The sequence below is a fragment of the Oenanthe melanoleuca genome, chromosome 7 (genome assembly GCF_029582105.1).
Source record: "Oenanthe melanoleuca isolate GR-GAL-2019-014 chromosome 7, OMel1.0, whole genome shotgun sequence".
NCBI classification, from domain to species: Eukaryota; Metazoa; Chordata; class Aves; order Passeriformes; family Muscicapidae; genus Oenanthe; species Oenanthe melanoleuca.
The window spans coordinates 14,866,965-14,881,645 of record NC_079341.1 but is presented as its reverse complement, the minus strand read 5'-3'; the positions used below and the strand labels follow the sequence as shown (position 1 = coordinate 14,881,645).

The 14,681-nt window shown below is 36.3% G+C and overlaps 1 protein-coding gene across 1 annotated transcript in view; it reads right to left on the bottom strand.

Moving 5' to 3' along the window:
- Positions 1-3,943: 3,943 nt before the first annotated feature.
- CCDC141 (coiled-coil domain containing 141) overlaps positions 3,944-14,681 on the bottom strand; it is a 58,586-nt gene continuing 47,848 nt past the window's right edge. The window contains exons 25-31 of the mRNA XM_056496659.1: positions 13,811-13,967; positions 13,075-13,270; positions 11,048-11,220; positions 5,802-5,956; positions 5,574-5,703; positions 5,317-5,482; positions 3,944-4,230 (exon numbers count right to left, since the gene is read on the bottom strand). Of these exons, the coding sequence (XP_056352634.1) occupies positions 4,176-4,230; positions 5,317-5,482; positions 5,574-5,703; positions 5,802-5,956; positions 11,048-11,220; positions 13,075-13,270; positions 13,811-13,967 (1,032 nt within the window). The 3' untranslated portion in view covers positions 3,944-4,175. The remainder of the gene's footprint in view (positions 4,231-5,316; positions 5,483-5,573; positions 5,704-5,801; positions 5,957-11,047; positions 11,221-13,074; positions 13,271-13,810; positions 13,968-14,681) is intronic.

Sequence of the window (14,681 nt, the reverse complement as noted above, 5' to 3'; positions counted from 1 at the left end):
GACTAATAACAATAATAGTTACAAGGCAAAAAAATTCCCACATTCAAATACAAATATATTGTATTCTACAATTTCTATAATTTCCTTCTTTCTTTTTAACTTTTTCATTTGCTTTCAGTCATCTGTTTTCATTCCAACAAAAGTTTGTACCTCCTCAATTTTTTACTTTACAGAAATTAAATTTCTGAACAGTGGAATATTTCTCTCATGTCCTCAAGGAAATATGAATTATTCATCCTACATGCCTTCTTTCACATTCATATCACATGATTTCTGCATGTTTAGTGTCACACAGTGTACCCACAGGAAAAATCAGAAGGATGACTTCAGTCTTATAGTGTAGCTAAGGCTCCAGCATCAAACAAAAATCAGATCCAGATCATGAAAAAGACTTATTCTGTCAGGAAGACATTTAAATTTGGGATAGTTATGAAAATTTCAACATTTGCTTCAGTCTGCTACTGAAGTATAAACTCTATATTGCCAATGTTTAGTACATGTAGTACATTGCAGGCCACAACACATTTAAAGACCAGCAGGTGACATTTAACACAGTGAAATGTGCTGTGGGTAACTTCTTACTTCTGTTCATTCCTTTACAATGAATATTAATTCTCCTTTCATTTACTGTTTTCATTTTATTCTCTCCTCCAATCGACTAGGCAAACCAAGAGAGTAATGAAATAAAACTTCACATAAAACTTCTCACTGGAAAAATGCTGTCCTATGTCGTTATGGAACCAACAATACAGAACCCAAAGTATATTTATATAATATATTATTGCTGGATTTCCAGTTTTCCAAATATACTTCAGAAAAACTTTCCCTTCTCCCACCCATTTTCTTTAAATTTAGAAATAACTAAAAAATTCTGAACTGTTAAACCACTAAATCCTGACTTAAAATCAAATCACATTTCCACCACCCTTATCAATTTCTCTTTCCCTCTAATACTACAAACAGTACTTTATAACAAAAACTTTAGAACCTTAAATACAGGCTGTAAATTGAATTATATGCACAAGAATATCCACATTTGTCTGCTGCAGCTGGCTTTTGAAAGACTGCTGCCTTTCCAGGTGCTTATGATTCTTATCTGATCCACTGTAATTGAATATGCAAGATACATCAACCTATTTCAGTGCAAACTAAAACCCACTTGCAAATAATTGCTACTGAAGAAGGCACTGCTGCTTCCAAAGTGGAAGGAGATTTACAGATGTCACCTTTGACAAGTTTTCTTTGTATATTATTTATGTATCATCCTCACACATTTATGTATGTGGAAAAAGTAAGAAAGAAAAGTATTTACCTTCTCAGCACTTCACTGTAGAGAGCAGGCCCTACTAACAAAACTTGCCCCCTGGGTAAAGAATATACACATTAAGTGTTCCATTTCCTTACATAAAACAGTGATTAACATCATTGTACTGGGGACAAGTTTTATCTAACATTGAGACAGCCTTTAACATTTAAAGATATATTTCATCAGTTTTGGAAACCTTTTAATAAATCTATGGACAATTGTGAATGATGTAAAATAAAAACAAAACCACCATTTTTCATAATGGATCCATTCTCTGGGAGCACTTGGAGCAATAGCTGTGTTACGTATTGGCAGAAGAAGGTTATTAGATTTTTATTTATTTATAAACACCACTTTCTACTATTTTGTAAGAAAACCATAAGCAAGAACAGGTACACAGCTTTCTGGTTTACCTCATGTGTTATTTAAAGAAACATTGACACTTATTTTTCCTGTGTTATTTTTGTGAATCAAGAGGAAAAAAACCTGAAATAGTAAATTTTTTCTCATAGTCTAACAATTGAGGGAAAGCAGAAAGAACCCAATACTTTAAATTTGATGAGCATCCAAGATCATCAAGCACTGAATTCTACACTTTCATTTTCACAGAATGAATTTCTAAATAGGAAATCATATATGCCATACTAAAATGTTCCAGCTGAGAAAAGAACATTAATTTTGGGGAGTTTATAATTTGGGGGGAAGGAGGGGATGGACATCTGATATGTACTTTTTCAGTCCTCTGAATGTGAGTACTGCTAGAAACACAGTATTTTCTGTGACATCTCTGAATCTAAATAAAAAATGAGGGGCTTAGTTGGGGAAGATAATTGCATAGGATCCATGAGGCGTTTGACAGTTGTCTTCATTCCATTTTGGAAAAATCTGTGAGAGATGCAGGATAAATCTGCAGAGCAAGTACCTCAGTCTGCAGCTACTATATTTATGTGCACATATACATAGCCTTGTGACTCCTCTGTGGGCAGGATGCCACTGACTTTTCCATAACGTCAAGCAAGTGATTTATGTGATCAGGTGAAGACATGTACATGATATTTTTTTCCCAGCTCATTTCCTCTCCCTGCCTGTACTTGGAGATAAATTTAAGTTTCTGCTATCCAACCTGCATCTTGATGGAGAAAAATGACAAATGTTTTAATATTACGATTTAAGCAATTCTTAAATATGTTATTTCAGTGACAATTTTGCACAGATGACATCCACTTGGATGAAGCACAAAAATGCTGCTCTGCTTAAATCCCTATCTGCTCCCTGTGAGAAGTGTGAGTGCACTGCAGAGGTATGCAAAACCAGAGTAGGTCTGATCAATGTGCATTTACAGAATGACAGAATGCTGGACAGAGAATTGCACAGGACATGTGGAACCTGTGTGTACCTGTGTGTTCACAAGCCATCGAGAGTGCACTGCAGTAGAACTCTGAGAAGTGTGAATGTCTTGGTTTAGAGGACAGGTGTCTGCTAATAAAAGCAGAACCTTGTCTTTGAAATGGAGAATGTAAACTCTCTTTCTTTGAATTATTATAATTTTGAAATTAAGGGGCTTTCAGGCAGAGATATGGGAATTAGGAATAACAATTCTTTACTAGGAAAATTAAAATAGAAATACAGTATTACAAAGAACAATCCCAAAAACACTGACAGAGCCAGAATACAACCTGACACCCTGTCAGTCAGTCAGGGTGTTGGTAGCAGTCCCATTCAATGGTGGCTACAGTCCTCCTGCAGTGGCAGATATGGTTCAGCTGGAGCAGTGCTCCTGTAGAAGGGTGCAGTTCTTCAAAAGAATTTTGAAGGTCCAGGGATGATGTGGAAATGTCCGGCTCTTTTCTGGAATCCAGTGGAAAAAAGGCTGCTTTGCTGTCCAAAATCTCAGTTTTTATCTAGGTAGGAAAGGCTTGGCTCCTTCCCCTGGCTGGAGCACCTCCCAATGGGATGATGTAATTTTAGCAGTCATACAGTGGGACTTCATGGGTCATCAGCAGATGATATCTGGAGGGAGGATGGGTTGTGGAAAAGATAAAGATGATTGCCTCACCTTGTCTTAAAGATGGCCCATTAGCAGATAATATGTGCCACGGAGATAAGGAATCACTGCCCCACCCAGCTCCAACAGATGGTGATAGAATACACATTTCTGGTCACATCCTGTATTGCAACCCAAGATAGTGAATCATTTCACAAAATTTTCAAAGGTCGAACTTTGAAAGTCTGAATCAGACAGATCAAGCTCTGTTAGGAGCTGTTATTTGAAAGGGTGACCCTACTGTTGTGGCAGCCAAACAGCCATCCAAAATTGAGCTGTTCCTGAACTACCTTTTCAATGCTGCAAACGGATGATACTACAAAAGTCTTGTCCTTCTCTACAAGAAGCTTTGCAATAAATTGAAAAACACACCTTAACTCTGAATTCAAGATTCCTATTAATGGAATTAATACCACTGATGGAATTTGTAGAAGAATACAATCATGGGTACTAGTGAATCACCAATGAGATCTGCAGTTTTGAAGCAGAATGTTTCTTTTACCCATCATCACCTTCTGTTAGATTTGTCCAACAATCCTGAACAAACCCAAAATAAACTATAAATCACTGTCTAATAAATGCTGTGCACAGGTGAATTTTAATAATTATTTATTTGTAAATAAACAAAATACAAATTTGAATCTAGATATATATTGGATAGCACCAAAAATTAATCTGCTCCTCACCCATGGCCAATATCTACTAATGGACACAGCAAACAACACAAACATGCTCAGGAATCAGGCATCTTGCAGTTCAGTGCATCTTCTGTTCCACTGCATCAGGCAGAAGAATAGGATCATGTCTCAAATTGAAGTTCATCTGCTATGGCCTCTCAAGTTCAAGATGCACTCCTTGAAACCAGAGTTTCTCTTTAAACCTGTTTTAAAAAGATCAGTTAATATTGCCCATATTTTTAACGGTGACATAGACAGTTCTTCATGATCTTGTGAAAATAAAAGATTAGAGATCAAATAAACAGTGATTACAGAGAACATTAAATATTTTACATCTCATTTTACTGACCATAAGATACTTTAGCTGTAAACAACAGAAGATAATAGAAAAAATTAGGATAAATCTAACCTTTCCCTATGGTCTACATGTTTTAATCATACTGAATTCTTTATGTGACTTAAGTAAAATTAGGATGATCTTGCATGTCATTTTTTACTTAGGAATACCTGCCATATAACAGCAATGTGGAAAAAAGCCCTGAAAAAAATATGTGAGATCAATGCTTTGCTACCTGGCCACGAGGCAAAGTGTGCAGGCAGCTTACAGGAAAAGGACAAAGCTTTTGAATTGACACATGCAAAAACTTTCCTTTATGTTTACATATTGCACTACATCTAGAAAGATAAACCACAGAAATTTAAACACAAAAATGCTCTTTCTTTTTTATCAGAGCCTAAATTCATCCTGTGCTAAAAGTCACAGGGATTAGTGACCTCATGTATCTCATTTATTTAATCTGAAATTGCACAGTGGAAAGTATTGTTATCTTTAACTGATTAAGGAACAATGACAGTTCCTGTCTTATTAGGATTGCTACTTATTCTTCAGAATAAGACTTGCCTAGTAGAAAGCCTTGCTTATATATTCTGTCCATGAAACTTCATGTAACTCCATCAATTTGAACCTCTGGAATACTTTGCATTTTAAGCTGTTCAATCTTATATTAATATCTAGATTAAGATGCCTAGATCTCAAAAAAAAATGTTTCACTAAATGTAATTACTTTGCACAGGCTCAATTTTCTAATGTATTACAGATCTTTGATCTAAAAATTACATATATTTTGATGAAGAATTAAGTGAAAAAGGGAGCCACATGCTACACGCATAACACACATTGCCCTAGAATTCAGAGATTAGGAAGAGTGTTTGATGTGTGTTTTGTAACTTGAGGTCCTTACAGTTGTTGCAGTAGTACAAGTTGTAGCATGGAGTAAAATGCAAGTTACCTTGCTGGAGTACATTTAGCCACTGGCCTTTCCTCTCTCTCCCATGGTGTGCCCTGGGCTTGCACTAGCTCTGTTGTGGTGACATGCACTTCTTCAGAAAAGTACCCATCTTCACATTCTGGTTTAGCCTGACTTACACTGGAAGGTTTGGGGGATTTGTTTTTCCCTGAAACAACATACATACATTAGTGGAAACAAGCTGCTCATGTCAAAAGGCAAGAGGGTGCCAAAAGCATGCAGCTGGCAGGAGGAATCACCTATCACTGTCACAAAGGCAGAACAGTGGGCATTTCCAATCTCATTGCTGGCAACACAGATGTATTTCCCAGTATCAGCAAGGACTACATTTCTTTTTAAAAGGTAGTAGGTATCTCCTAATTTCTCAATCTGTAAAATGAGAGAATGCAAATAAGGGATAATTAGTAGCATAAAGCAATATAAATTACCTTTCTCCCAAGAAAAATTTCAAGAACATTAGAACATACACTGATATCTCCAGATACCACTTGGATATCATCCTTTGTCCAGTAGACATGTGGTTTGGGCTTCCCATGTATAGTGCAATGCAGGATTAAATCTTCTCCTTCTTGCAGAGTTCTATGTCCAAACTTTTGTATGAAGTTTGGCTGTTTTCCTTGTACTAAAAAAAAAAAAAAAATCAAATCAACATTCACTGTGTTTTAAAAGAAACAGCTAAAGCAACTGAGGAAAATAATCTGTTCTCATAAAGTTCATCACATTGAAAGACAGAGAGAGCCTTTACTGGTGCCTGGAACTCAGGATAACTTGTTTGCAAGACACTTAGTTGGCATATACCATTTATCTATCTAATATAACATTTGTTAAAAAACATGGATAGTAAACACCCAGGAATTTCATGCATCAGTATAGTGGTATTAGTTCCATGGAAGTGCTAAAGAACCACATTGTTTGGTAAGAGATTTGGCAAGTCTGTGTGAATTATTGTTTCAGTGAAGGCAGAAGATTCATTGTGCCACACAAATATAAACTGATAAAGTCATGAGAGCAAATTTTATAATTTAGTTTATTTTTGTACATCACACTTTTTTCACTTTCTACCCCCACCTCCTCCCGATTATTTTAGTTTTAATAAAAGCTATTGAAAAGATTAAAGAATTTATATTTGCAACAAATATGAAGCGCAAAACGAGGTCTCTCTACAACGTTGACCACATCTATATTTTGGCCACCATAAATACTGAAACCATGTACTACCACATCATCCAGTACAACTTTGGTTCAGAGGAAGGATGGACAAGTAATTGCTTTTCTATTGCAATACCCAAAGCACATGAGATTGATTTTGTGCTAGCCTCATGCCAACTGTGGAAGGACAGATGACACCTGAACCACTGCAAGGACTGATCAATACAAATTAACCCATCAAAATTGAAGAAATTTTGATCATCAGCATCAGTTTGTACTGAATAAAATCATTGCTTTCTGTGACCTGTAATTTAATGAGCTGTAAAGTTGGATTTATTAAATCACTGTACTACCACCTGAGGTCCTACTTATATTCCACCTATGAAGTTACAGTAAAAAGAGAAAACAAGCTCAGAATTCACACTAAGTATTCTTGACACAGGGAATATAAAGCAGAAGACATTAACACGAGAACACACAAAGACATCCTACAATAAAAATGAACTTTTTGCATCTCTATCACATAAAGAATGTCCTTTTTTCTCTTTAGTATAAATTGAGCTACATTTCCAAAATATTTAACAAAAGTTATCACTGGCCTTCTCTGAAATATAAAGCTACTGAAATGTGTGTTAAATGACAGAGTTTGGAACTGCCATGCCACCATTACTCCACTGTTTAAGCATGAAACCTTTTTATTTATGCTATTATGAAACAAAAACCAGCTTATCTCACACAGGTGCCCATCAACTTCTAAACCCAAATTTATTGAGCTAAAGGCTATTTTTGCCAAGTGTGGCCCTGCTGGCATCACAAGGCAGACACTTTGGCCACTTATTAATAAATTCACTCTTTAGGTGAGCTCTTAGTTGCAATAAACTTTCAAGCTTAGCTGCTTTTCTATTCTTCCTATGTACTGTAGGACTGAGGTGCCAATGCAAAGCAGAAGAATGTAAGTTTTACTCTGCCATATTTGTGCTAACCTTCTGTGAGCTCTGTATTAGCCAGCCAGAGCAGCCCAAGCATCTCAGTTCTCAGCTGCTGGTTAGCATGTGCAAGCTGCCATCCCCATTGCATGCACCTGAAGCCCAGAAATTTGAGATCTCCAGTTCACTTCAAGCAAGAGAATCAAGGTTACACCCCTGCCTACTCTTTGCAGGCAGTTAGCAACAGGTCACAATCAGAATACAATTAGCTTTTACTCCAGCAGAAAACATTAAGTGGACTTCAGCCACTCCTTGGGATAATTTTGGCTGGACTCTATTACTTGTGCAGTTTGGATTATCATTATCTTGTGAAGTCATTTTGCATCTCATACCAGAATGATTTTTACCATTCAAAAAGAAAAAAAAAAATCTGAGTGGAATAGTGACAGTGATAATGATCAGTACACATTTTGACTTTATATCAGTAAGGCAGCAGAACATAAAAACTTCCCCTCTCTTTATGAATCTAGGCTAGGCAGATTCCCACCACACTACTTAGACACTTTGGATTTGCTCAGCATTACACTAAATCAACACTGCATTTTATTGTTTTGAGATTTTGTCTCAGTCAAGCTCCTAACACAAACAGAATGATTCCTTTATTAGGAATATTATGTTGGTCTCATGACCCAGTTGGTCTCAAATACCCATAATCCAGAGGTCCAGACTCCTTGAATACTGTGTGTAACCTCTTTAAACCTTGGCAGTAACTTTTAAGACAGTTCCCCTGAACCACAGATGATAATACACCCACAAAAATATCTCCTTTACCCTAGAAAAGCCTCCAGAGAAAGGTGCAGAAGTTAGCATACCTTACCAGTCATTTGAGAGGAACTCACCTTCTCCATTGCAGCTCCAGCCACAGCTGATCCAGTCTGGGCAATGACTCATCCTCCCTCTGCCTACTCACTCAAACCTGTGACCTCAGACAGGCTGCTTCTCTTGAAAAATTACAATAATTAATTCCTTTCCCCCTCCAGATTCAGGTAGGTTTTGTACATCCCTTCACACAACTCCACACCTTGTAGTCAGGCAATATCTTTCACCAGTTTCTTGAAGGGTGTCTGCATATGGGGAAGAAGGAAGGGAGTGTAGTGCTACATGCCTAGTGTCTTTCTTGTAGGGATGGTGGGACTGAGGCTCAAATCTTCTCTGTAAGGGAGCCCTTGGGAAGATGCAAACTTTTTGGGATTTTGAAGTAACTACAGCCTCAAAACTGTGGCTGCAATGAAGGGAAATCAGCATTGTAAACCAAGAAAGAACTAGAACAATGCAAAACACCCAGATGTATTCCCTGCTCTACATTATGGCTAAAAGAAGAAGGAAGTAATGCATGCATAGTACAAACTATTAAAAAATCCCATGAGAGTGGGAAGCATTATGTTAATATCATTGCTGCAACAGGATGAGTGTTTTTTACCTTCAAAGAAATACTAGTGCATCATAAGACTACATCATTGTCACTCCTTTGCTTCCTTTTTTTTTTTTTTTTTTTTTTTTTTGATTAACTAAATAGAACACAGCTGGAATTTTCCAGTCATTTTTAAGGTCTCATTTGAGTCCTTAAATAAAGGGTATTTAAATCCAGACTGCCAGCACAGCAGTAAGCAATGTTGATTATGTCTTTGTTTACAAAGCAAAACATTAAAACCATGAGATTTTCAGAGTCCTGCTGTGAATCCAGTATCTCTAATCACTCTTTTTGAAATCTTTTTTCTTGCAGCAATTAAAATTGTGGCTGATATCCACACACCCATTAAAAACTGTATGTTCCTGATTGAAAGTAGATGCAATATCACACTCACAAAATTAACTTTTGTTTACCTATAAAATTCACAGAAATGCTCAAATTCTCAGAGGAAAGTTTTAACAAACAAACAAACAAACAAAGGTATTATATACTTCTACAATGATTTATTAAGATCTAAATTATCTTTATTGTGAAATGGAAAATACACTGCAGGAAAACAGGTGAAATTGATACCTGAGAAAATTCATATGAATCTACATTTTTGGGAGATGACTGAACTTAGAAAGTGGTTCATTAAGGATAATACCAAGTTAATTACAACTTACTGTGTTCACCCATCTGTTCACCACTTCCTCCTCCTGCTCCCTCTCATTGCTCTGAGGTTATATCATGAGAACTTCTCCTTTTTCCAAGTTACAGGAATTTTTTAAAAAGTTGCAGTCACTGGGCCAAAATACCTGACCCTCAGCAATTACAATATATATTCTTTTCATAGCATGCTACACAGTAAAAGGTTTACTTCATTCCAGCAAATTATTCAAGAGAAGGTAAATATTTCCTCTTTTAAAATTTTCCACAGCAATGCAATTGTAACACGAAAAGATGCAGGAAAAATCATGTGGATGTTTGTCAACTCTTTACTGTATAAATACAACAAATACTGAGGCTAAAGAATGAAGTTACATTTGAGGATTTATAAACTGAGTCTTCCACTGGCACAATTACATCATTGTTATGTAATAATTAAACAAATTAGACCTTTAATAAGAAATATATTTGTGGTTGTCCTTGTCAAGAAGGAAATACAAACTGTAGGTGAACAAAGTGTTGGTTTGTATTTACTGCTTTGAAGTTAAAGGATAATTCAGTTTGACTGATTTTAAATTTGAATACACTTTTGGATATTTCCCCAATTTGGTTGATTCTGTTAGAAATCAGTGTATAAAAATTTTTAACTGTCCACAAATGCTCGCTTCAAAATTATTAACATTTTTGTCAAACTAAAATTTTAGAGGATTATCAGAAATATTTGTTTCTTTAGCTTTGTAAGAAGGCAGAGAAAGTATCACAGACATCTATTTAAGCACAGTGGAATGTTGGAATGTTTCATTCTGTAAACATTTGATCTGTTGTGTGCTAGATGCCACTTACACAAATCCTGATGGTTCTGGGTCAGTTCTGTAGCACAGTCTCGACTCCTGGAATTACTGCAGTTTTCCTTTGTGGAGACTATATGCTGGGCTGAGACATACTTAAATCTGATCTATGTTAGTTCAATCATGCATGGTGTGATACCTTTACTAAGAAGCTTTGTCCTAAAAATCATTTTTTGTAAGCATACAAGCAAATATGTGGCTGGAAACAATACATTCTATGTTTAAAAAAAATTCCAACACCTTCCACACCCCATCCCAAAAGAAGACATATCCCAAAATATACAGCACTCTACCTGGCTCTATTTTGCCACTTAAAACCTACAACCATTAAAATTATTCCCAATGCTTTGGAATGCCTACATTTTCAGAAAGCAAAACTCAGATCCTAGAAATATCTTAGTAAGCTTTTGTCTCAACATCACTATAAGAAAGCAGAATAAACACATAATACTGGCAATAAAGAAACAAGCAATATATCCATTTTGCCATAAAAAGTGGTTTGATACACATTGTGACAAAGCAGTGTAAGAAAATAAATTCAACGTGTGATACTTAAGTCCGGTGCAGTCAATATTGTACTTATTTTGTGAATAGCCAGTACATTAGTGATACACTAACATAGAGGACACACAGCATTACCCAGTCTAGCCTTGCAATAGGTGGCCTGTTACCTTGCACGTGGAGAATGGCACTTGAGGAGATAGTGCCGTTCAGATTTTTAGCCCGAACAACATAGAGGCCAGCATCTTTATCACACACCTTCTGAATGAACAAAGTATGCTTTGTCTCCTTTTGCAAAAGCTTTAAGTGCTCATCTGCAGTCAGTTTCTGGCCCTTCTTGTACCTGAAGCAGAGAGTCAGTTTTCAAGTCAGAGTTTTGTCACTGCATGCCACACAGAACTTTGCAAATTCAGACAATCTCTGTAACACCACAGTAACAGCCAGAGACAGAGAACTGCTGTGCTCTCATTTCCCAGTTTAAACTTAGTCTGTCAATATGCACAAATAGTTAATGCAAATTACTGAATAATGCACTCTTCACAGTAGAAAATGTGGTTCTGAAAATGGCTTTCAACAGACAAGCCACAACTCTCTCACTGCAGTATTAGAGAGACCTGGGCCCCCAGTTTTGGGATGAGACATTTTTGATAATAAGATCCTGAGTGAGTCCACATCCAGCTATTGAATAGGTTCTAAAGGACCAACAAACAAACCTCTAAACTTGTATCTTCAGTACAAAGGACAGCCAAGAACCTTCCTCCATGCCAGCCCACTTAACACTGACTTAGCTCCCACCACCAGACAGGACAGAACATGCATCAGGAGTTACTTCAGTGAGTTCATATTCTAACACTCGAGGATCTGTCACCCTGTACTGCTATTGACTCCTGATTTAAAAATGCAAATTAGAGAAAGTACTGGCTCTCCTTGCCCCTTGATGTTTCAGCATAGGCCACATTTAACCTAACACAAACACAAAAACATTTTTCCATGTGTATATCCAAAGAAATTTCTACACCAGTACAAAATATACAGTATTAGTAAATTTTTAATTAAAAACCATAATTTATTCTATTTTCACAAATTTCTGAGTTGAAAAATTATTCCAGTTTAATGCTATCTTTTTGAAAGACAATATATCAATAGTGTGTATATTTTTGAGCTAAATTAATGCTTTCTTATAATAAAATTAGTATCTTGTTGCACCAATAATACTCCTCAATCTGTACAATACTGATATTTAAAACGAGGTAACTTTATTGATACCAATAGAGTATAGCACCAAGGTTGTAGTGTCCAGTATTTTTCTCAGTGCCACTGAAAAAGTTTCAGTTTAACAAAAACTTCAGTTTAATTTTTTTTAATGTGCAATAATAATATTAACATCATTTTTTTCCAGTAAGAGGCATATTTAATTTTAGTACATTAAAAGAAAGGTCTCCATTTTAAAAGACTAATGGAATAAGTGGAGAAAAGACAAATGAGGTAAAATTGGAGGGATACATGCCACAATATACAGAACTATGAAAAAAATCTTGAAATCCTGCCCCTCTTGGCAGAAAATTTTTAGAGTTCAGATGTTTACATTACATTATCTGTATTTCTCCAAAAACCAATATTAAGTAATTTAAATAGACACATAGCAATTAAGAAAGAGATAGACCATGCACACCAATATATGATGTAAAACTGATTATTTTAGTGTAGATATTTAGGTGGGTTTTTTAAACCTGTAACCTCAGTTTTGATATCTGAATTTTATATATGTATAAATATGTCCCCATCTATGCAGTGACTATACAAATTTTTCAGTGTGCATGCACATCTATGTGTCTGTCCATAGGAGCCTGGGAAAATGCAGGTGAATTGATTTATGGTAAATCTGAAGCATGCAATGGTTTTAGGAAGGCATTGAACAAGCAGAATGCCATATTCCAGAAATATGAAAACTATATGATGCTTTTGCTTAAAAACATTGGATAGGTTTGCAGTAGTTTGATACTCCTATTCATAAAATTTGGTACTGATTATTTGAAGTTGGTTAATTATTGAAAACAATTTGGAAGGTGGAAATCATGCAGAAGTGTGGAGTAGAAAGGATACAAGCCATTTATTCTAGCCTACAGATTTGGTTACAAGGGGTTTGTGGTGGCTCCCTACCAGGTATATTTACTGCTTCTCACTGCAAGCTACCCACCATGTCAGTGTAGGCTCTGGGAATCCCGTTACTTCTACTTCCAAAGTTACTGGAGATCCTTCCAGGACGGTTTTGTTAGACAGAAGCTGGGAGAAGTTAGGCGCCTGTCCAGTTAGGCTGGCCATGCTGTTCTTTTCTGAAGAACTTTTAATCTCTTCTCGGGTAACCATCTGCCTCTGACAGCTTCTGCTGGCGTCTGATTGAAACAGGAAACCTGAGAATGCAGCAGGCAAAGCATGCAGCCTGTCCTGGGGTTTAGTACAGTTATTCAAGGCATGCAACTTGCCTGGTGCTTCTGCCATGCTTTTATGAAGCTCAAGGTGCTGTAAATGTGTTTTGCACATTTCACTCATCATGCCATGTACTGGTTTGGTTTTCATAGAGCAGGAAGCAGTGCTAGTTTCAGATATTTCTTGTGAGCTACAAGTCAAAGGAGATACTGCTCTGACTTCTGGACCAGGATCTGTTAAAGAGATACAAAACTTTTCAAAGTGGTCTGATGGGCTTTCCATACTATTATTTGTAGCATCAGCAGAAGCAGAGTTTGTTAAGAGGTCAGATGCTTCCATCAGTTTCACCACTCTAGTGGTTTTCTGCATTTGCAAGCTATAGGAGCTGACATGCAGACTGTGAGAACTACTACAGCACTGCTCTTCTAGCTCTGTTTCAGAATGCAAGAGGTTGGATTCTGGTGTCTCAGAAAGCGGTGGCAAAGACATATCATCAGGTGATATACACTCATATTCATCTCCAGAGGGTGTTTCTTCTGCCAGGAATTCACTCTGCAAACTATCCTCTTTGGCTGAAGATGACTGCTCTGTATCCTGTGAAACAAGATCCTCACCAGCTGGACAGATAACTGAAATATCAGCCAACATATTCCTCTCCTCCAACTAGGAGGGGAAAGAAGAGAAAGGAAAGAAGAAAAAGAAAAAAAAAAAAAGAGTTATCATTTAATACATCCCCTTGTCAGGCAAAATCTAGCAACAATATTTCTTCTAAATAAGCTTCAAGTATTCTGAGAGGCAGAAAGAAATGGGGCAAAAGACAATTTGTCAGAAAATGTTGCAGCAGCTCACTGGAATTTCAAACTGCTCAAATGGATTCTAGAAAATATTATTATAATTACGTATAAGCATTTTTTATAACAGTAACAATGAACAAAAAAGTACCTTACTATAAACAAATGGCAACCTATGGATTTCCTGTAGCTTCTGTTTACATGAGCATTTTCAAGGGGAAGGTGGAGGTGGCCTAATTACATCTAAATGGGACACAGTTACATAGCAATAAAAATAAATTAACAACCAAGTGGCTGGACATATTTCTTTGAGAAAAAGAGTTGTCAGTCATGCTCAAATAATTAAACCAACACCTCTATAACATTTTCCAAGCATTTTATATTTCCTTCTTTTTTTTTTTTTAATTTTGCCAGCTGTTACAGAATTCTCCCAAATATTAATAGAAGAGCAGTGCAAAAATTATTTTATGTTAACTTGGATCCAGGAAAAAAATAAATCTCTCTCATCATGTTTCAAAGAGAATTGGGTGAGGCATAAGTGCATTAATTTTAATCACAAAGCATCAAAGACATTATCTGCTTTGTT